At 37.9% G+C, this 22,499-nt stretch overlaps 2 protein-coding genes and 1 long non-coding RNA gene across 11 annotated transcripts; 2 read left to right on the forward strand and 1 right to left on the reverse strand.

The window, feature by feature from the left end:
• Positions 1-3,081: 3,081 nt before the first annotated feature.
• LOC112169788 (extradiol ring-cleavage dioxygenase) lies at positions 3,082-4,251 on the forward strand. The gene has a single exon (XM_040507643.1). It carries the CDS (start codon positions 3,221-3,223, stop codon positions 4,013-4,015), a length of 795 nt encoding a protein of 264 aa, XP_040363577.1. The 5' UTR covers positions 3,082-3,220; the 3' UTR covers positions 4,016-4,251.
• A 51-nt stretch (positions 4,252-4,302) lies between these two features.
• Positions 4,303-12,983, reverse strand: LOC112169787 (WD repeat domain-containing protein 83). 9 transcript variants are annotated; one of them, XM_040507642.1, is made up of 11 exons: positions 12,765-12,983; positions 12,503-12,586; positions 11,577-11,639; positions 8,267-8,794; positions 7,082-7,346; positions 6,786-6,996; positions 6,581-6,690; positions 6,316-6,423; positions 6,189-6,234; positions 5,796-5,927; positions 4,303-4,694 (listed from the first exon to the last, which is right to left on the reverse strand). In XM_040507642.1, exons 5-11 carry the CDS (start codon positions 7,288-7,290, stop codon positions 4,611-4,613), a joined length of 900 nt encoding a protein of 299 aa, XP_040363576.1. In that variant the 5' UTR covers positions 7,291-7,346; positions 8,267-8,794; positions 11,577-11,639; positions 12,503-12,586; positions 12,765-12,983; the 3' UTR covers positions 4,303-4,610. The 9 variants fall into 9 exon arrangements, with proteins under 9 accessions (XP_040363576.1, XP_024162617.1, XP_040363574.1 ...); XM_024306849.2 differs by having other exon boundaries at positions 12,475-12,586; XM_040507640.1 differs by having other exon boundaries at positions 8,267-8,789; positions 12,503-12,604.
• On the forward strand, positions 9,715-11,017 carry LOC112169789. Its single transcript, XR_002924870.2, has 4 exons — positions 9,715-9,846; positions 10,004-10,110; positions 10,192-10,237; positions 10,499-11,017. It is a non-coding gene; the product is annotated as an uncharacterized LOC112169789 (long non-coding RNA).
• Positions 12,984-22,499: the final 9,516 nt, after the last annotated feature.

Below are 22,499 nucleotides of genomic sequence, written 5' to 3' on the forward strand. Positions count from 1 at the left end.
AAAATCTTTTGGGAAGTGGTTGGATTGTTTTTGAGTTTTGATATGTATAAAAAGCATTATAAAATCCTCCAAAATCCAGCATTTAATGAAATACTTAAAAATCTGTATACTTTTGAATATCTGTAGATTTAAATGCATAATTTTAAATCTTAATTGAATATATCAAGATTTTAAAGGATTGTTTAAAATCTCAATTGAATACCCATAGACTTTCAAAATACAAAAAATCTTGTAGACTCTTAAATGAATACACCCCCTAATCTTTTTAAAGGGAATAGAAGTCAAAAGAAGTAATTAAGGGTAAAAAAGTAAATTAACTCATGACATGTGGCAAGTGGAGAGCATATTGTCATTATTTGTAAGATTTAGTCATTGTATGTTTAATTCAATCTTTAAAGGAAGTATTTGTTAAGTCATATTTTGTCAGTAATTTATATGTAATTTGTTATGGGTCCTTGACCAAAAGCACCAAAATTGGCCAGAATTATCTCACTTATCCAGCAACAAATTTTTATTCCCACTTACCCTGTTTAAAGCAAAATGACAGTTATGCCCTTCACTTAATAAATTAATTACATCTGTCTCTATGTCTCTCTCCTCTCTCCACGATCTGAACTCTCTTTAAGCTCCAGCGAGTCCGGTAACAATGACATTGATGCGTCGGTAGGTTCCTTGGTTTGGGTCCGCCACCGAAACAGGTAGCCTGATCTAGTTTGCTACTTTTCTTAGGTGAAATCCACTTTATGATTGTATTTTCTGGTGATATGTTATTGTTAATTGTTCCTTGCTTGTTAGATTTGAGCAATTTGAGTCGAATTGCATGCAGCGATGCTCTGTTATAAGGGTTAATGTGAATCATATTTCTGTGTATTAAAGTTTGGTTTTGCTTAGTTGTTATGATGCAGACAAATTCATATGGGTGTCCAGATGCAAGCAATTCTGGCAGCTTTAGGTGGCAATTCCATTAATGCGTAGGTCCACCAGATAGATGGGGCATCTAAATTGGGAGAGGAGGTTAATTGTGTTCGTATGTCAGGAGAATAAGAACTTGTTTCCAAAGTTGGTTGAAATTTTAATATTTTCTGGTGCAGCTATACCTAGGTAGCTTGTTAGATCATGGTATACAACATGCCCATACTCCATTGGCCGATGCAAGAAGAAAAGAAAGCATGATTGAAATGAGTAGTGAACTAAAGATTTGTTATGTAGCTCAATGTTTATGCTTTAGTCTCTTTACATATATTTTTCTCATATTTTTCTCTTCCATCGGTGCCTAGAGGTTTATTGCCTCTCTATTGGGGCAATAGATGTCTATTGGAGGAAAATAGACCTTTTTAATTGATGTAATCTCCTCTTCTTCTTTTTTAATCAAAGATTTATATTTCTAAATTTAGAAAAATTAGTTCCCATTCCAGCAACTGAAAGTTCTATTGGGGGGGGGGGGGGGGGGGGGCAATAGACATCTATTGGGAGGCAATAGAGGTTTTGAATTGATGTAATATTCTCATTTTTTCTTTAATCAAAGTTTTATTTGTCTAAATTTAGAAAGATTAGTTCATATTCTGGCGACTGAAAGTCCTATTGGGAGGCAATAGACCAAAAGTTCTATTGGGGGGCAACAGACGTCTATTGGGAGGCAATACATGGCTGATAGACGTTTATTGGACCTTTATTGATGGGCAATAGATGTCTATTGGGGTAATAAATATTTCAGGCGAGGTTTTTTGAAAGATCTGATGGGCGGCCGCCGGTGACCAGAATCCGGAGAAAGTTGGCCGGAATCCGGCGATAGGTGACCGGAATCCGGCGAAGTCTCATATGGTTTCTCTCTCTCTCTCTCTCTCTCTCTCTCTCTCTCTCTCTCAGTAAATAAGGGGTGAGGGGTAAAATGGTATTAAAAAAATTAAAAATAAAAAAAAATCTTAATGGGGTATTAGGGAAGACTCTGTTAGAGTGTATTAGGGGTGCGCAGAAACCGAACCGGGAGCAGAAAACCGGCCGAACCGGCCCTGAAAATGGGTTCCGGTTACCGAACCGGAAGAAACAGTTAAGGAAAATGCATCAAACCGGACCGGACCGGATAGAATCGGGCCTGAACCGGGTTCTTACTCTGAACCGACCGAAATAAACTGAACCGGCCGAATTTATATAAAATATTAATTTTTATTATTTTTAATACGTGTCAACTTCTGATTGGCTTCTGATTGGGTTTCATGTGAACTCGACCTTACCTGATCATAAAGAAAACCCTAACCTATTCCCGTTCTCTCTCTCTCTCTCTCTCTCTCTCTCTCTCTCTCTCTCTCTCTCTCTCTCTCTCTCTCTCTCTCTCTCTCTCTCTCTCTGGGCCTCTCATCTCTCTCTCGACTCTCTCTCATCTCTCTCGGCCTCTCATTAGTCATCTCTCTCGACCAACACTCTCTGTCTCTCACAGCCACCGACCAACAACCACCACGCCGCGCCGCCGACCAACGCCTACCAACGCCTTTGATCTGCACAACGCCGAGCTCGATCCTCAGCCTGCCGACGCCTTCGATCTGCACAACGCCAAGCCCGACTCTTCAACCTTCGATCTGCAACGACGATCCCAACTCTCCAACGACGATGAGCGACGACGCCGACGGCCCGAAACTGAACCGGGCCGACTTGAAAGTTCGGGTCACCTGAATTTTTCGGCCCACTCCATTAACATTCAGTTTCCGGTCCTAATATTTAGCCCACCGAAGAATACGGGTCGGATGCGGTTTTGGCCCAAAACCGGTCCGACCCGACCCGCGCCCACCCCTAGAGTGTATTGGATAAGAAGGAATTAAAAAAACACAATAGGGTGGGAAAAAAATCTCTAGAAATGGGGTAAATAGACAAAAACTCTTGTTATAAAAATAAACCCTCCAAAGGGCTCCTAGAAAGGTATGCAAAGCCTAATTTTTCTCGTTAATGAAAAGGCATGATGGTAACTTGCTCAATAGGGAAAAGCCTGCACTTAAATTAGAAAGAAAAACTCTCATTCGCTCTGGCAAACGAGAAATGACAGAAGCACATACGTAAGTACGCAACACTATATATACGTAACAATGTAACATTGGCGTTTCAGCTACCTCAATGGTTGGCGTTTCAGCTACCTCATATGGTTGACCCTTTCACCATACATACCAAAACATAAAAAAAACCCAAACCAAATTTCCCCAAATTCCCAATTCCTCCAAGAACCAATCCCTCAATGGCAGTAATGGACACGTTCTACATCTCCCATGGATCCCCAACCCTAAGTATTGACGAGACCATTCCCGCCGGACAGTTCCTCCGATCCTGGAAACAAAACGGGTTCCCCCAGAAACCCAACTCCATCCTCGTCATCTCCGGCCACTGGGAAACCTCCGTCCCCACCGTCAACTCCATCGCCGGCCCACACGACACCATCTACGACTTCTACGGCTTCCCCAAACCCATGTACAAGCTCAAGTACCCCGCCCCCGGGTCCCCCCAGCTCGCCTCCCGCGTCAAGGACCTCCTCACCGCCGCCGGGTTCCCCCGCGTCGACGTGGACACCAAGCGCGGCCTCGACCACGGCGCGTGGGTCCCGCTCATGTTCATGTACCCGGAGGCGGATGTTCCGGTGTGCCAGCTGTCCGTCCAGACTAACAGAGACGGGAGCTATCACTTCGATATGGGGAAGGCGCTGGCGCCGTTGAGGGAGGAGGGTGTTCTTATTGTGGGGTCGGGGAGCGCGACGCATAATCTAAGGGCGCTAAGGAACACGGACGAGGCGGTGGCGCCGTGGGCGTTGGAGTTTGATACTTGGCTTAAGGAGGCGTTGACTCAAGGAAGATATGAAGACGTGAACCATTATGAGGAGAAAGCTCCGCATGCGAAAACGGCTCATCCCTGGCCTGACCATTTCTACCCTCTTCATGTGGCAATGGGGGCTGCCGGTGCGAATTCGAAGGCCAAGCTCATCCATGAAAGCTGGCAGCTTGGTACTCTTTCTTATGCTTCATACCAGTTTACTAGTTGATCCATATGTGTCGCTGTAAGACGTTGCATTTTTGATTTTGTGTGTTGTTAGAATAAGGTCTTGGGAATGGCATTGTCGTTGACATTCTCATAAAGTCATTCTCGATTCCCGCTTGGGTGTTTGAAAGTCATTCTCATTGATGTATTTGTAAATTGTAATGGACCGAGTATATGTGATGAACACAAAGGGATCAAAGTCCCTTGCAAATTATGGACAGCTCAAGAATCTTGTTATTATGCCTGACACTTGTTTTTAACTGTATTTGTAAATCTATATAGAAGCCATTATGAAGTTCTTATAGCTCAGGCAGCAGCATTTCCCAAGGGTAATTCCAATAGAAACATGAAGTACATATTATCCCAATAAGCTCGAACTTTATGATAACTAACATACACTAATTAGAGTACTCTAGTTCCTTCAAAGATACCATGCAAAAACATGCTACAGGTACCACCAAACTAATTCACTATAATCTGAAAGTTTCCGCTTCAGCACAAGGTCCTTGGTATGTGCAGTTCTCCTTTGAATCGTACAAGAATCAGTCTGGCATGGTTAATCCACATTGCAGCACACGTTAAGCTGCATCGTTGCTTTCTCAAGTCTTCCACACCTTAATAGTGCCATCTACAGAAGAACTAACCATGCAGTTGTCTTTTGGGTGATAACCGACACTTGTAACCTGTCAAAGAAAAACCAGAAGCCTTTAGGATTTACAAAGAACTCTGCTCATATATGACTAACAAACCAATTCCTTAATGGAAAATGATACCTGAACATCTCTACAACTAAATGTATGCGAATGAATAAAAAAAATTTGAAAAAGGAAAGGAATCTCAGTGCAAAAGCATTTTATGTGGCAATGGAAACTACCTAGTACCTACTGTGATGATAAACAGAGAAACCCTTGTACCAGAAGTGCAGAAATGACATAAGGAGAAGCAACCATAATACTTTTAACACCTAATAATGATAACAGATATTGTAACATAATTCCTTGAGGAAAATGGCCAACTACCGAATTCACATCCAGGATGCACCAAGAGATCAAACCATATAATCATTTTACACAAGTAAACAACTATATTTCACAATGTATTCATTAACAAAGCTTAACTGCCTGTCCAACTATTTACCTAGACATAGATACATCAGGACTAAGATCATACTATTGCTACCGACAGTCCCAATTAACTGATTAAGATTGCAGTCATGTGGAACTTCTCTAGAAAGCCATAAAATAGATAAACGCAGGAGCAGAATCTTTTATTTCAGTGGCATGTTAGAAGCCTGTGACAACCTAATAATTTAACATATACAATGACATGTGGTAATAGAGACTGAGTGTTTTGTATAATGTAGAACCTTGTACAGCCATTTGAAGTCAAGTGGCATCTCTCCAAGTTCTAAAATGGTTTGTCCTGTTAATTTTCATGGGATGGAAGGATTTTGATAGAGGGAGGACTAACCAACATTATGTAGTCTATCATGACAGTGCATCAAAATAAAAACATGTAAATATACAGATTCATAAGCTGGCAATGTAAGTAAAAAAAAAAAAAAAAACTAACACAAATGGAGAGCAAAACAACAGTGGGAACAAAGAAGAGAGGCTAAAAATAAGTGAAAAAACCATCAGCATTTATAGAAAACAAAAAATTACACATTATTCCTGTATTTTATTTGGGGATACTTAGGAACACAAAGTAGCAGGGATATCACGAGCAGTCAGAACTATTCGAAAGGAAAACCACAATTCATGTAAATGAAAAATAGGCTTTACCACTGACGAATGTGCTCGGATACTTGACACAACAGATGCATCTACTAGATCCCAGAAGAAAATTGAACCATCCTCAGATCCTCCGATTACATGGGCATCAGTGTTGGTAAGGCAGCAGTCCAATTTGTAAGACTGATAAAGAAAAACCGATAGGTATGATGAGACTGCCGGAACAGTAAGTGTCAATTATAGCAAGGTGTATACAGGTCATGAAAAGAACGATGAACTGACAACATATGGGATGGGAATGCTCTAATAAGAACCATGAGAACTACAAAAATGCACATGAAGTCATATCAACATATCAAAAGAAACAAAAGAGGAATGAGCATCCGAGTTAGATAATGGCAAAGAAACCATGAGAGAGTGGCAGAAGCCAGATAAGATACTAACCTTACAAGTATGGCCTTTATATTCTTGAAGTAATTCAGCGGAAGACCTACCATAAGAAAGAGTTAGTGAAAGGGCTGTGAAATCTAAGCAATTTCTGTCTCCTATAAGTGATATCAGACATAATTACCTGTCGAGGAGTCGTATAGTCGAATCTAAGCAGCTTGCTAATATGCAGTTACCATCATTTGACATTGAGATACAGTTCACAGGTTGTCCCAAGTCATCGGATAGCTCTCTATGCAATAAAACATTAGAAAACATCATTAATATCAACATTTGACAATAATCAACTCAAAAATTTGAACAGTAAGTTTAGCAAAAAAAGACATTGCCATACATTCTTGTTGATAAAGTAACAAAGTTTAACCATAAAATGGGTATCATCAACATACCTTCCCATACGAATGTCAAATGTTCGAACAGTACCATCAACACTTCCACCAATTATCTCAGTCTTTGTTAAACAAACAGACATTACACTATCTGTAAACGAGTCAATTATCTGCAAATTAACCACAAATGAAACACAATCAATTATAAGCATCAATATAAACAAATAGAGAGAGAGAGAGAGAGAGAGAGAGAGAGAGAGACTACCTGAATAGGCTCAGTACTCTGAGACCTGCAGTCCCAAGCACGCAATGACTGATCATATCCTGCTGAGACTACAACAGATGCATACTCATTGAACTTCACAGCATTCACCCCTCCATCATGGCCCCGAAATTTTCGAATGACTCGACCAGATGCCACATCCCAATAGAAGATTTGTCTGTCGCCACCACCTGAACATAATTTGGAGTTGTCCCTACAAATTCAGAAGGTCACATTTTCAGTGGGTCAATTGGGTGGTGAAACTTTGAGACCAGAATGGAAAAGTATGTACGACTTACAAGGTGACATGGACATCACGGACTTCACGGCCATGGGACTTGTAGGTCTTAATGTGGATGCCACGGTGAGGGTTCCAGAGTCGTATGGTTCGGTCTTTCCCGCAGCTGAGGCAGTAATTTCCGTCTTTATTGAACCTCGCTGCTAATACTGCTCCCTCATGCCCTTTAAGTACATTTACCTCCTTCTTTGGCAGATCTGAGACACTCATCTCCTTCCTACTTGCTCTCTGCTCACTCCTTGTTGAGGGGGCCAACTGGGTATTTTCTGGTGTGATCAGGACCAGAAGGGAGAATTTAGCTTGGGGTTACTTGGGATATGAATTAGATTGGGAAAAAATTGGGAAGTTCAAAACTATATATTTTTGCTTAAGTTGGAAATTCAATATCCTATCTTATAGTTTGCCCTAATTTTGGTCAAAACTTATTTTTAAGTCCAAAGATTATATATTTAGGCTCCAAGACATCAAAGAAAGACCATTCTAATTAGAGATCGATGTATGAACTACTGTGAATCGGTGCCCAAATTCATCAACGAGGAATAATGATCCTAATAATCTCCTGTTGCTCAGCCAAAAATCCGGGAACCTGAAGGGACTATTCCTATCACTTTAGATTGGTCCGGCAAAAATTAAAGAGAATTGGACTGTGATGTGAATCCGAATATAAGCAAAACTTCTAAATATGCAAAAGAAAAATATGCGACAAGCTGGAATTACAAAACGCTCTATCCAGTTTACACTAGACTAGTAGACTCTGCTTCCTATTTGTTGATTGTTCGAACAAGTGAACTCATTACACTCTGCAAGGTGGCTCTTTTCTTCCACTGACAGAAGGAAAATGTCAAAAATTTAACATATAAGAATTGAAGTTCATTGTGCCTCCTGTTTTTCTCTGGTGAATGCAGGTATAAGTATAAACAACAATAGAAAAAAAAAAAAGAGGCATTATCCAATCTCCTATAAGATATTATAGTATCCCATAATTTGTTCTGTAAATCTCTCTGGCCTCTGGGGCAGGCTTATACCCAACAAAGATAAACAGCTCTATTATTCTTACAAGGATACACCAACTTGGTTATTACAATTCTATCATGCTCATCATTATCAGAACCCTAATAATTAGAAAATTGCATCTGCTTGTATTGAAATAAATGAAAAAGTAAAAAAGCGGAATGATAGGCCTAACCTGTAAAGCTCGCTTCTGGGTTGATCAATCAATTGATCAAGTTGGAGATGGGCAAAGACAATTCGTTCTAGTCAGGTTTCAAGAATCAAGTATGAGCAAATCTGATCGGTAAGGTAATTCTAATCAGACTGAAGAAACTTGGATTCTTTTCCTGGGTAAAATGAAGCTCCGGTTGGAGCTACCGGAGTTGAACTCCGTACAGAGCCTAGCCTTGCGGTGGAGCTTGCTGGCGGCGCGTCGGAGCTTCTTCAACTCGTCAACGACGTCGTCTGCGCTGGAAAGTTCGTCAGCGGCAGCGGAGCCTTTAGAATCGCGCTATTGACTCATTTGTTCGGGGGAGATTAGGAAACTTCAAAGGACTCGAATTTCCACCCTTGGATGCTTCCACTTCTTCTTCATGCTCCAGAGAGAGCAGAGCCGTGGATTTCCGATCTTGGCACCGCTCTTCAGGCCTCGAAGCGACTTGTATTGGTGGCCCGTAGCTTCAATTCCAATTGTGACGCTCCTATGCTCGCCGTTATTGCTATTCTAGAACGGGAATTAAGAAAAGTACATAGCTGAATTGTTAGTTTTCGTTTTATGTTAAGTCGATTTTCGCAGAACAAAGTTAGTTTTAGTTTTAGTTTTCGTTTTATGTTAGTTTTAGTTTTCTTTAAAATCTTAGAGACATCAACTTGAAGAATAACAAAGTTAAGAAAGTTAAATTATTTAGTTTTCTAGCGATATACCAACCTTATTGATGTGAGAAAGAAGAAAGGTAATCAGTAATTACCTTATTGATATGTGGCCGAATTAATTAGCAATTAATTCCACAATAAATTAAAAAATTATAGTAGAACTGTAAGGTTTTAAGCAGAGCGCGGCAACGGATATCCCTTCCATTTTGTTGTTTATCCTTTTCACTCCGTGAAGCTTTGGTGTGGATTGTGGAGATTGGGCATTGGGGTTTAGCAGTTAGCACAGAGTGGTGGTGTTTGAAGGTCAAAACATTTTCTCCGGCTTGTCTTGGTGATCGACAATTTTGCAGCGTGGGGAGGTAGATTGATTAAGGTCGGATCTCGAAGGTTAGTTTGAGAGCCAGGCGGGCTCTGGTGGAGAGAGTTGGAATCGGGCCAAGTCGACCGACCCATGTTGAGGACGAGTTTGGGTTATCTTGGACTGTGGATTCTCGGGAAGAGGCATAAAGCTTAATTTTGGCCAGTGGTGTAATGGTGATGAGGATGATCAATTAGAGTGGTCGCCAACTGGATTTGGTGTCTCTGAGGCCGGTGACGAGGGCTTTCTAGGCTATTAGGCTTGGGCCTATGGATATGGGCTTGAGTCCCATGGGCTCTCTCTCTCTCTCTCTCTCTCTCTCTCTCTCTCTCTCTCTCTCTCTCTCTCTCTCTCTCTCTCTCTCTCTCTCTCTCTCTCTATTTGTTTATATTGATGCTTATAATTGATTGTGTTTCATTTGTGGTTAATTTGCAGATAATTGACTCGTTTACAGATAGTGTAATGTCTGTTTGTTTAACAAAGACTGAGATAATTGGTGGAAGTGTTGATGGTACTGTTCGAACATTTGACATTCGTATGGGAAGGTATGTTGATGATACCCATTTTATGGTTAAACTTTGTTACTTTATCAACAAGAATGTATGGCAATGTCTTTTTTTGCTAAACTTACTGTTCAAAATTTTGAGTTGATTATTGTCAAATGTTGATATTAATGATGTTTTCTAATGTTTTATTGCATAGAGAGCTATCCGATGACTTGGGACAACCTGTGAACTGTATCTCAATGTCAAATGATGGTAACTGCATATTAGCACCTGCTTAGATTCGACTATACGACTCCTCGACAGGTAATTATGTCTGATATCACTTATAGGAGACAGAAATTGCTTAGATTTCACAGCCCTTTCACTAACTCTTTCTTATGGTAGGTCTTCCGCTGAATTACTTCAAGAATATAAAGGCCATACTTGTAAGGTTAGTATCTTATCTGGCTTCTGCCACTCTCTCATGGTTTCTTTGCCATTATCTAACTCGGATGCTCCTTCCTCTTTTGTTTCTTTTGATATGTTGATATGACTTCATGTGCATTTTTGTAGTTCTCATGGTTCTTATTAGAGCATTCCCATCCCATATGTTGTCAGTTCATCGTTCTTTTCATGACCTGTATACACCTTGCTATAATTGACACTTACTGTTCCGGCAGTCTCATCATACCTATCGGTTTTTCTTTATCAGTCTTACAAATTGGACTGCTGCCTTACCAACACTGATGCCCATGTAATCGGAGGATCTGAGGATGGTTCAATTTTCTTCTGGGATCTAGTAGATGCATCTGTTGTGTCAAGTATCCGAGCACATTCGTCAGTGGTAAAGCCTATTTTTCATTTACATGAATTGTGGTTTTCCTTTCGAATAGTTCTGACTGCTCGTGATATCCCTGCTACTTTGTGTTCCTAAGTATCCCCAAATAAAATACAGGAATAATGTGTAATTTTTTGTTTTCTATAAATGCTGATGGTTTTTTCACTTATTTTTAGCCTCTCTTCTTTGTTCCCACTGTTGTTTTGCTCTCCATTTGTGTTAGTTTTTTTTTTTTTTTACTTACATTGCCAGCTTATGAATCTGTATATTTACATGTTTTTATTTTGATGCACTGTCATGATAGACTACATAATGTTGGTTAGTCCTCCCTCTATCAAAATCCTTCCATCCCATGAAAATTAACAGGACAAACCATTTTAGAACTTGGAGAGATGCCACTTAACTTCAAATGGCTGTACAAGGTTCTACATTATACAAAACACTCGGTCTCTATTACCACATGTCATTGTATATGTTAAATTATTAGGTTGTCACAGGCTTCTAACATGCCACTGAAATAAAAGATTCTGCTCCTGCGTTTATCTATTTTATGGCTTTCTAGAGAAGTTCCACATGACTGCAATCTTAATCAGTTAATTGGGACTGTCGGTAGCAATAGTATGATCTTAGTCCTGATGTATCTATGTCTAGGTAAATAGTTGGACAGGCAGTTAAGCTTTGTTAATGAATACATTGTGAAATATAGTTGTTTACTTGTGTAAAATGATTATATGGTTTGATCTCTTGGTGCATCCTGGATGTGAATTCGGTATTTGGCCATTTTCATCAAGGAATTATGTTACAATATCTGTTATCATTATTAGGTGTTAGTCGTTTTATGTTATACATCAATCCATCAATCAATCCCACACAGTCCAATCAATCCCACAGAAAATGAATATCAAATCCTATACAATTTGAGAAGACCAGAAATGGATAGAGAGAAAACTACCTGTAAAAACTGGGTTTACTGCTCTAGGTACATGCTAACTGCCCAGTTTTGGCTGCACAGAATCTAAAAAAAAAAAAAAGATTAGGTTCTTCTATATTCACATGTCAGGTAGCAATCAATTTATGCAAAATTCCTTACTCATTCTCCATCAATTATCAAGTTTTTCTAACTTATGCAAATCTAATGTTAGAAAAATGCAAACAATTTTATCAAAGTTTGAAAATAAAATCCACTCTGATGCTTGGTTTGAAAATATGAGGATGAGATGGAACATTCAAGTTTGCAGTAGCATTACCTAGGTGGTTAAAAGCATGAAAAATGAGCCCAACATAAACTGGCAGAGAAGGCATTTGAAACCATTCATAACATGAGCTAATAATCACTTTACAACATAAGTTAGATTTCATTTACAAAGTACTAATCATTTTCACTTTTAAAAACAGATGGAATGATTCAAAAACAAAAGGTTGAGCTGGAGTTGAACCGTCAATGTGGCACAAGTGCACGACTACCTCTAACTCGACCAATCATAGGATCAGAGATATGGACTTATTGAGTGAGCAGGGGAGAACGTAAATCTAACACATGACTTCAGCATCTCAAACAAAAGGAGTGGGGTGAAGTGACGGGACTCGCTATGTTTGTCTCACACAATTTTATCAAAGTTTGAAAATAAAATGCAAACAATTTAATCAAAACAATGGGAGTTTCAAAGGCTTGGTGTATATGAACTTTGTGAATTATCAAAGTACCAACCATGACCAAGTAATTGCCTAATCAAATCGAATAAATGGGTTGCCAAATTAACCACATAGGATTCCAAATCGCACCAAGTAAGCAAAAACCATCAAAAATTGAAAGTTTGAAACAAACAAGAACAAAGTTTGAATTTTTATACCACAAATTTCTCAAAACAGAGCCTGCACCTGCACCTGCTTTCCGGACTCCGATAGTTGTCGGATCTTGGACTCCGATAGCTGCACGCCCGCACCTGCTTTCCAGGTCGGCCTCTGCCTTCAAGAAGACGGCTGAAGATGTCATCAATAGTCAAACGCCTGAAGTCAACGGCTATGGAAAATAATTGAAAGACTGAAACTTGAAGAGAGAAGAAGGAGAAGAAGATGAAGGAGAAGGAGAAGGAGAAGAGAGGGAGTGAAAGAAAAGCATGAGACTGGGGTCCAGACTTACATTGTTGGTGGTCGAAGACTGGGGTCCAGATAGCAAATCGAAGACGCAATGGTCTTGCTCGTCGGGGTGATCGTCCGATCTTTGAGTGCGAACGTCTTGCTCGTCTGGGTTTTGAATCTTTCGATCGTCTTGCTCGTCTGGGTTAGAGAATGGAGTGAGGGCAGAGAGTGAGGCAGTGAGCGTCTGAGCGATACTGCGATAGAGGCATAGAGAACTAAAGAAATGTTAGGGTTTGATGACTTTGATCGAATGGATAGGAATTAGACAGATCAGATGTTGGCGCCGGATCAAATGAGAATGAGTCTATTTTACAGAAATAAGCTCGGCCCTAATATCCACTTATACACTGACACCTGTATTTCGGTTCCAAAGGGGTTTTAAACACAGGAACCGAAACCGAACCGATAACACTTCATTAGGAACCGAACCGAGAAAAATGCAAATACATACGCTCTAAAACCGAACCGAACCGAGTTTTTCGATGCGGTTCGGTGCGGTTCCTTCGGTTTTACGGTTCGCCAGGCCAGCCCTAAATTAAACTAGCAATTTGGATGTGGAAGTTCTTGTTCCGTATCATGATATCTTTCCTCCCTCATGTTTGAAGGACCCTGTTTCAATCATGAGGCTTATTTTCAATATATAACGTTAGGAAGATTGAGGAGTACAATTCAATCTAGTATTAAGTCATGGTGTAAGCGGCAATTGCACATTGTCTTTGTCATTTTTTGTGGTTTACAAATATATATTCCATTGACTATATTTGTATTTCCTCTTCTCCGATCTTATTTGGCTTGAGTTAGAGTCTACTTAACAAATATCTAGCATTTATCGTTATTTAGGAATTAATTCCTTAGAATTTTTTTCAATTCAATAAAACTATTGATGTTTCCCTTAAAAAAAAAAAAAGATAAGATGATGATGATGATCGTTGATTGATGGTGGGTTCATGCATAATCTGGTAGATCCGATTAATGGATGGAAGGTGGTATTGGAGAGGTAGGGAGAAACAAGAAGTGGTATTTCAATGGACAAGGACAAAGATCTCAAAGTGGTCGTACACAACTTCCAACTCAACCTCAGGCATCTACCAGCTTTTGTTGATATTCTTTCTTGCATCCACACACACCACTAGTCGGTTCTTTTTCAAACCACTGTTTGTGTTCACGTACATGAAACTGGAAGACAACCAATGTCAAAATAGTCATGTTTATGTGAGCTGTAGAGTATCCAGAAACACACTTTTTCATGAAAAGATTACTTTTGATCAAATTCAAAATTTCTGCCTGGATACCAAGGAAAATGTTTCGGTTAGAACCGGCTTTAGGTCAGGGCAGACAAGGTCTAGACTTATGCGTATCTCATGAATTTGATTGGATATGCAATATTTATTTTAGGTTCATGTAATGCAAGTACCGTAGGTCCGTAGGTTTACTTCCCCTTAACTCCTGAGTTCTCAAGGCTGGTACTAGTTCCAACTTTATGAAAACTCAATCTCATGAATTTGATTGGATATCCAATATTTATATTAGGTTCATGTAATGCAAGCACCGTAGGTCCGTAGCTAGGTTTACTTCCCCTTAAGCTCCTGAGTTCTCAAGGCTGGTACTAGTTCCAACTTTATGAAAACCCAATCTCATGAATTTGATTGGATATCCAATATTTATTTTAGGTTCATGTAATGCAAGCACCGTAGGTTTACTTCCCCTTAAGCTGCTAAGTTCTCAAGGCTGGTCCTAGTTCCAACTTTATGAAAACCCAATCTCATAATCAAGGGCAATCACAAAATGTTACAAGCTAGCTTATTCGCTTTTATTGCCCATCTTGAAATTTGAAGACAATTTTGCAATGTCATTTTCAATGTGCTAACTAAAAATGGATCCAACCTTTTTTTTTAATTTTTTTTTATATAAAATAGTTTTTCAATTTTTTCTTCTTCTTTTGGTTAATTTTTTTTAGGGAAACGAAATCAGGTTTCATTAATAATATCAAACAACCTCACTTGGTAAAGGTACTAAAATCCCTCATAATACAACTCGAAGCACAAATCAAAGCTGCATAAAGCAGAAAGGCCTAAAAAACAAAACCAGACTAAAAAGAGAAAAATGCAAAAAGGAAAAAACCTTACGCCTATCCAAAGCTAAATCAGAGTCATTGTGTTGACAAGCGTCGACGCCTAAGACCTTTCTGGTGTATGTTGAGTTACAAATTACTTATGCAATTGTGCCTCATAATTATGAAAATTGATTTGTGTTCCATGCTATTTTACCCTTTTTTAATCCATTTCCTCTTATTTGTAGGAAACCTTGAATTGAGAATAAAATGACTATTTGAGGCTTGAAATGCGGAGATTTGAAGCTAGGGGAAGAAGACACGGAGATTGGAAGAAAATTGCAAATGGACTTTTCCTGCGACTTTTGAGGCGAGCCGCCACTCATGGAAGGTCTTTTCTCCAGCAAAGGAGGACCATGGTTGTGAGAATCTCCCATCACTTGAAATTCAAATATCTCTCTACACCTTGTCCTTTTGTCACCTTGCCAATTTGGGACCATTTGGGGGACAATGGTGTAAGAGCATCTCCTGCACACTTTGGGACCAAAGAGGACACACATAGCTTATCAAAGAGAGGCCAAAGACTAATTCTTCAGCATTCTTGACTCCATTCAATCATCTTCATCCTATCCGAGATCCATTTTCTCTCTAGAGAAGACATCACCATTTCCATCACTAAAACCACCATCTCCACCTCTAAAACCTCCATTTCCACCACTACAACCTCCAATTCCTCCCCCACTCAACACCACAACTCATCTTAGAGATTCCAAATTTCATCATTCTTACCAATATCAAGAGCTTGGAGCAAGGAGAAGGAGGTGACTACCACCACATCATGTTATTGGAGACCCATCTCCACCACCTCTTCTGACATCATCAATAGTCACCCTTTACTCCCTATTTTTTTATGTATTTGATGTTTAATAGAATGTTGAAGCTTGTATATCTAGCTATGTGTGAGTAGTGAACTAGTTCAACCAAACTTGCTTGTATTGATGCTTTTGTTTATAAATTGATGCAAATTCATGTTGTCATTCTCACATGCTAAGTCAATAGTTGAATGCATTACTTAGACCTAATTAATTTGAGTTATGTGTTTGTCATGACATGAAGTTTTTCCTAGAGATTGATTACCTTTAGGCAAAAAGGGAGCATAAAAGCACACCATGTGTGCAAGTGAGGGTAGTGAGCTAAAATCACCTAGATATGATTAGTTTGCTTGCTTGGTTACCTGAACTCTAAGCTTTATGCATTTAGGGGCAAAAGATTGAGACCTATCCGGTAATTGAATTTGTCTCTAGGTAGTTAGCTCTAGACTTATTCGGTTAGAGTTAATAAAATGAAAGGGGTTTAAGCCTTAGTAGTCCTATCCGGATGCTAAGAGGGTAGTTGGACAATTAGCTTTGCATCATTCATATTCAATTGCTTTAATACTTGCAAGGGAGGCAAAAGGTGAAACCCGACGCCCTAACTCCCATCCATTTGATAACAACTTGTTTAGTTTAGCTTAGTTTATTTTACTTGGATTCATTATCTCAATTTGAATAGAAACCAATCTCAAAATCAAAATGAAATCTCTACACACCATCTTGCACATATTCACCATGAACTTTGGTTCACTTGTGAGCCTTTGTTTGTGATTGTACATTTGCATATTCTTCTAGTTTTTCCTTAGGTTTTCCCTAGCTAGGAAATGATTTACCAATCCTTGTGGGTTCGACATCCTTACTTAATCCCCTATTCTATAACTTGTACCTCTTGCACTTGAGGGTGGCTTCAATGCTAACAGTGTACATCACCACTCATCAACTAGTATATGGCTACAATCGTGGGTAGAACATGTAAGAGTACTTATTCGAAGCAGAAAAACAAAATAGGGCTTTGCCACTCCCCCAAAGTCCATATCAGGCCCAATCTAAAAAAGAAAGGAGATAAGAGATTGGGCTCTCCCAGCTAGACCACAAAACAGCAGCCCCAACCCAGGTAAACGCCCAATTACCCTGGCCCGCCTCCCCAAATCGGTCTGCACCAAGCCTTTGAGGGAGCAACCTCCCCTCATCGATCAGGTGGCCAGCTGCGATGCGCCGCCATTTCCATGGTCAAGGGAAGACCTGGCTCAGAAGTTGCACCAGCTGCCAACACCGCCACAACATATATCAATCAAATCGCCGCCTCCAAGCTCAGAAAAAACCCCTGCCACAGATGTTGCACAGTCTGCCTACGCCACTGCTGCGAACCTCCAACGACACAAAATAGGCACAAAAGAGTCCTTTGCGCACCTGAGACTGCACCCTCAACCGCCTCAACCGAAACCGCCGCGGATTAGAGCCCTTTGATAGGAGCATTATGTGCGATATTTATATTAATATTTCCTTACATTTTGTCACGCTATTTCTCTTAATAGAAAGTATTAATGTTTGTTTTATTGTTTTAGGATTATTGTGGAGTAAAGGGGAAAAGACGCATGAAAGGCGAAATCAGGAAATCTGCCTGTGCAGATCAGTCATTTTCAACAGAGCACTGAGAGCATCTCAGAACGAACCAGATATTGATCTTTATATTGTTGAAAAGCCTAGGATGTCTAGTTTCCACATATTTTTACGGTTAGTCGATATGATTTTTCTAGAAGATGTTATGGCCGATTTAGTACATGAATGTCAACCTGCGCGTGAATATAGTTTTTGACGAGAATTTATATTTACATGAAGATTCTAGAGTCTATGACGTCCAAAGGCTTCCCCAATCATACTTGGATACGAATTGGAGATGATGACTCAGTCTTGATGACATGGAATTATTTTATTGGCTTGAAAGTAATTAAATTGTGCATCAATCGAAGGAAACCTCAAGCAAATTACAAGCAGAGTTGAATAAGGAAACTAGGGTTGTGTATCTCCTATATAAAGAACCTTTGCAACACAATGAGAAGAACCGCAACCTTCACCTTCTCTTCTGTCTCTCTTTCTTATTCATCCGCCAGCCATCTGTTTCTTTTTCTCTATTTTTATTATACTATGACAATATATAACTAAATTATTTTTGTTAGGGGCGAGGTTTGAAGCCCTAAGACATGGTTTTGATATTGTTTTGATTCTCAATTTCGAAACTACTTTGTTGTGAATTCGTTTATTTGGTTTTGGTTTACAGATAACTCTTGCATGTTTATGTTTTATGAAGGCACACATAAAATATTATGATCATGTGAGTGGGGCTAGAAAAGGTATTTTAATCTCCTAAATGGTTAATAATGCTTATTTCAATGGTAGTAAAACCTATAGGACATTAGGTGAAACCAAATAAAAAGGATTGCATGCTAGGTAGGCGTTCCACACTAGTTTTGCATATTTGTTTCGATCAAACTTCCAGATGTGATTAATGCTTAGAATAAATTGTTGATAGGATAGCGTACGTTCTATACCTTGATTGTTTATTCTAAAGGCTTATTAATGGTGCGTTCATCTTACTTAAGTAATCTAGGGAAGTAATAAGAACTTATGCAGTGTGTTCACGGTTTGTTCTTGATTGAAACCTTTTCATGACTTGGTAATTGAAACTATGATAACAAATTTGTCTTGAGCATGTTTTGGTGGTGGATTTCCGAATTTCTAACATCTTCATTCATATCATTGTAAATCCCGCATTGTTTTTATGTTTTACTGTAATTTTATGTGTTACAAAACCTAAACCCCCCTTGTTACGATTTCATGTTCACTCATTCTTTCATTATTTTCGTACATACTTATATTCATACTTTGATTCTTTATGTAATTACTTGTGTACCCTCAATCCCCAGCTTGAACAATCCATACTTATTCTATACTAACAACTACAATTTTGCAGGGTTAAGTTGAGCGTCTATTTTTGGCGTATCAATTTTTGAAAACTCATCATCAACTTCTGTACCAAAGTCAACGAAAACCACATCTACTACACAATCATATGCTTTATATATATCGTAATTAACCAAAGAATTATTTTAACATGATCTCAATATTGTGATCCTCTTTTATCCAAAATTTCAGAGATATAAGTTCATTCTAGACAGTTGAAAGGCAACCTAGCTAAGACTAGAAAAACAAAACGAAAATTGAAAGACAAGAACTAAAGACGCCAAAAGAAAGAAAATAACTAACGAAATTTTTTTGGATTTTTGAAATTTTTGGATTTTTTTTTTGTATTTTCAATAAGACTCAAATTTTGACAAATCTCTTCCCCCACACTTGAATCATACGTTGCCCTTAATGTATGGCAATTTAAATCAAACAATGCATAATAGAAGCGTAAAGAAAGGAAATCAATAGATTAAAAAGAAGAAAAGTGAAAAAGTGTATAGAAAATCAAATCTCCCCCTTGTAGACCTCTCATGCTCAAGACCTTTGAAGATGACAACAAATACACCAACCTCAAGACCATAAGGCCTTGACTTCCTAACATAAGCAGCAGGCTAAATTGACTCCAAGGATGAAGTAGTTGAGAGCAAAAAAGGAAGAAATCATCTTTTTGCATCTTTTGACACCACAATTTTGTGTCGTCAGCCCATGTTTCAAGCCTCATTACTGTTTGATGCAGCGTCAGATGACTGAGATACCACCTGGAGGTAAAAGTTGACGTTGCTATCTTTCTGTCATATGTGAAACACCTTCTAACTCCAAGTGGTGTGAAAGCTATAGCCCTGCAAAGTTAGAGAAAAAGCAGGAAATTGAACAGAAAATCTGCCAAAATGACCTTTACCCACATAGCCCCTATCGCCTCAACTTTTCTGTCGAGCAATCGATCTGGAACAACGGCGCTGATGAACGAACAAGACTGCACCGCCTCCCCATGCCCTCGCTGTCGTTGCTTGGTCCAGGGACAGTGAGATCGCCGCCGCCAGCAAACGAAACCCTAGGTCTCACTATCAAGGTCACTCTGTATTGCTCGGAGGCTTCCAAAGATTTTTATTTTTTATTTTTTGGTTATCTTCAAGGGGGAAGATTCGAATTTAATAACTAATCAAGAAAACTATAAACGACCTATAGTTACACTTCACATATTTACTGTCGTTTATTTAAACCCATGCTTTCTTTCTTACACAGGACAACTATACCTAGTCAATCTTCCAGTTGGTAAGTTCCTTATTGAATATGTAATCCAGATTTAGGCTCACAAAAATGTTAGTAATGTAAGTGAAAATACTAGGAAGAACGTGAATCTGGGTGACAGAGATTGATAGGCACGTTTCAATCCTTACTGGGCAGAAACCAAAAATCAAATAGAACACAGGATTTTGGTTACGCATTGAAAACCTCAAATATGAGATTAAAAACATTGCGGGGCTCTTACTCTTGAGAATCCAAAATAAAATCAATTTACTTATGATGAAGGATATGTTTTTTAACAAACACAAGTAGCACTGGCTCAGCAACACAAGAAGAACAATAATTCTTCAGTCTCAAAAGCAGTACCCAAATAAACGCACGTTTCTGAATATATGGAGGACAAAAAGCAAATCCTCAATCACAAAGATTTTTAATAAAAGATTTTCCAATTTAAATAAACAAATCCTAAAATGACAAGGACTTCAATGGCATGATTTCACCAGTTAGAAAATATCTTTGAAAAAATAATATTTGAAAACCAAAAGATACTTTCCAAAAACAAACTGCCTAAAACGTAGGACTGACTCGAGAATCGCAACACATGTTGCAATCCCAGTGTATATGCATGAGATGCATTTACCTGGAATTTTCTATGAGATCAGAGTTAAAGTCTTCCTTTCCAGATTCCAATGATAGAAAGTTTCACTTGCTTTTATATGGGAATGCCAACACATAAAATGTACAAACTTTTGTACTTACATAAGAGAACATCATGCAATTAAAATTATAGATCCATTACAAACTAGTAATTATTCATATGGAAAATGATTTGTGGCCTCAATGAGGCCTAAGATTTGTGGCCTCAATCCTAGGTGTCATGCTATGTCACCTACACACATCACCTATTTGCCAAATCATGCCATGTAATTCTTGAGTAAAAAGACTATCTTATCCTTCCAAAATCTAATGGCTCTAAATTATTTTGATTTTCATCTAAAAATAAAATATATTATTTTTTTTTGTTATATATATAATTATATATATATATGTTTGTGAATATATATATATATATATATATATATATATATTTATACACACAACACATATTTGTATATAATTTTTTTTTGACGAATTATATATATATATATTCACAAACATATATATATATATATATATAATTATATTATATATGTATAGATATAATTCGTACAGAAATTTATATATGTATATTCGATGTAGAATTAATATGGTATAAATATTTATATATATATATATATATATATTAATGTCATAATTCTAACCCACAATTTTTTTTTAAATTGATTAAAAAAAAGTCAAATTTAAAATTGATTCCACAAAAATGGAAAGAAAATATATTAATATCTTAATTATAACCCATCAAATTTGGTAAATTGAAGTAATATTCAACTTTTTTAATAAATGAATTTAATAAAATTAATGGAAGATTAGTTTACCTTACACTAACAAGTTAATTAGAAAAGTCAAAAATTAAATTGGATCTACAAAAATGGAAAGAAAATGTATTGAAATCGTAATTAAAACCTACAAAATCTGGTAATTAAAGAGTTAAGAAAATGTCATTAATAAATTGAATTGATAATATTCTAGATTCCATCATATTTCAAAATATCTCGATAATTTAATATTGTCGCATCCAAACTCAACATTAGGAAGTGTTCCTTAAAGGTCAAGTGAGACTTCATAAATACAACTGTTCGTTTATTTTTACATGAAAAAACAATCATAATGTTATTAATATGATGTAGAAATTCAATGAACAATAGGTGTATAACACAACAATAATAAAATAAAAAGTGCAATTAAGGAAGGTGTAAAATAGAAGTCATCGTCCGCATTAACATTAAAGTCAGCTAACATGTCTTACACGAACAAATAAGTAATAAGTAGCTAATAATGAGCCAGTAAAGTTTACTGGGGACTTTTCCCTAATGGCATATTTACACTGAAATAGAAATCATCATCCACACTGAAATTTAAAGTCAGCTAACATGTCTTACAGTAACAAATAAGTACTAAGTATCCAATGACAAGCCAGTAGAGTTCAATGGAGACCTTTACCTAATGGCATATTCACACTTAAATAGAAGCCATCCTCTACTGAAACGGAAAGAACTAACATGTCTTGCACGAACAAGTAAATATTAAGTAGCCAATAATGAGCTAGTAGAGTTCACTAGAGACCTTTACCTAATACATATTCACACTTAAATAGAAGCCATCATCTACTGAAACTGAAAGAGCTAACATGTTTTGCACGAACAAGTAAGTATTAAGTAGCCAATGATGAGTCGGTCAAGTTTATTGAGGATCTTTTTCTAATGGCATAATTACACTGAAATAGAAGTCATCATCCAAATTGTCTTACAGTAACAAATAAGTACTAAGTAGCCAATAATGAGCTAGTAAAGTTCACTGGGGACCTTTTCCTAATGACATAATTACACTAAAATAGAAGTCATCATCCATAATGAAATTTAAAGTTAGCTAGCATGTCTTACATGAATAATAAGTACTAAGTAGCTAATAATGAGTCATTAAAGTTTACTGGAGACCTTTCCCGAAT

Source organism: Rosa chinensis, chromosome 6 (genome assembly GCF_002994745.2).
Source record: "Rosa chinensis cultivar Old Blush chromosome 6, RchiOBHm-V2, whole genome shotgun sequence".
NCBI lineage: Eukaryota > Viridiplantae > Streptophyta > Magnoliopsida > Rosales > Rosaceae > Rosa > Rosa chinensis.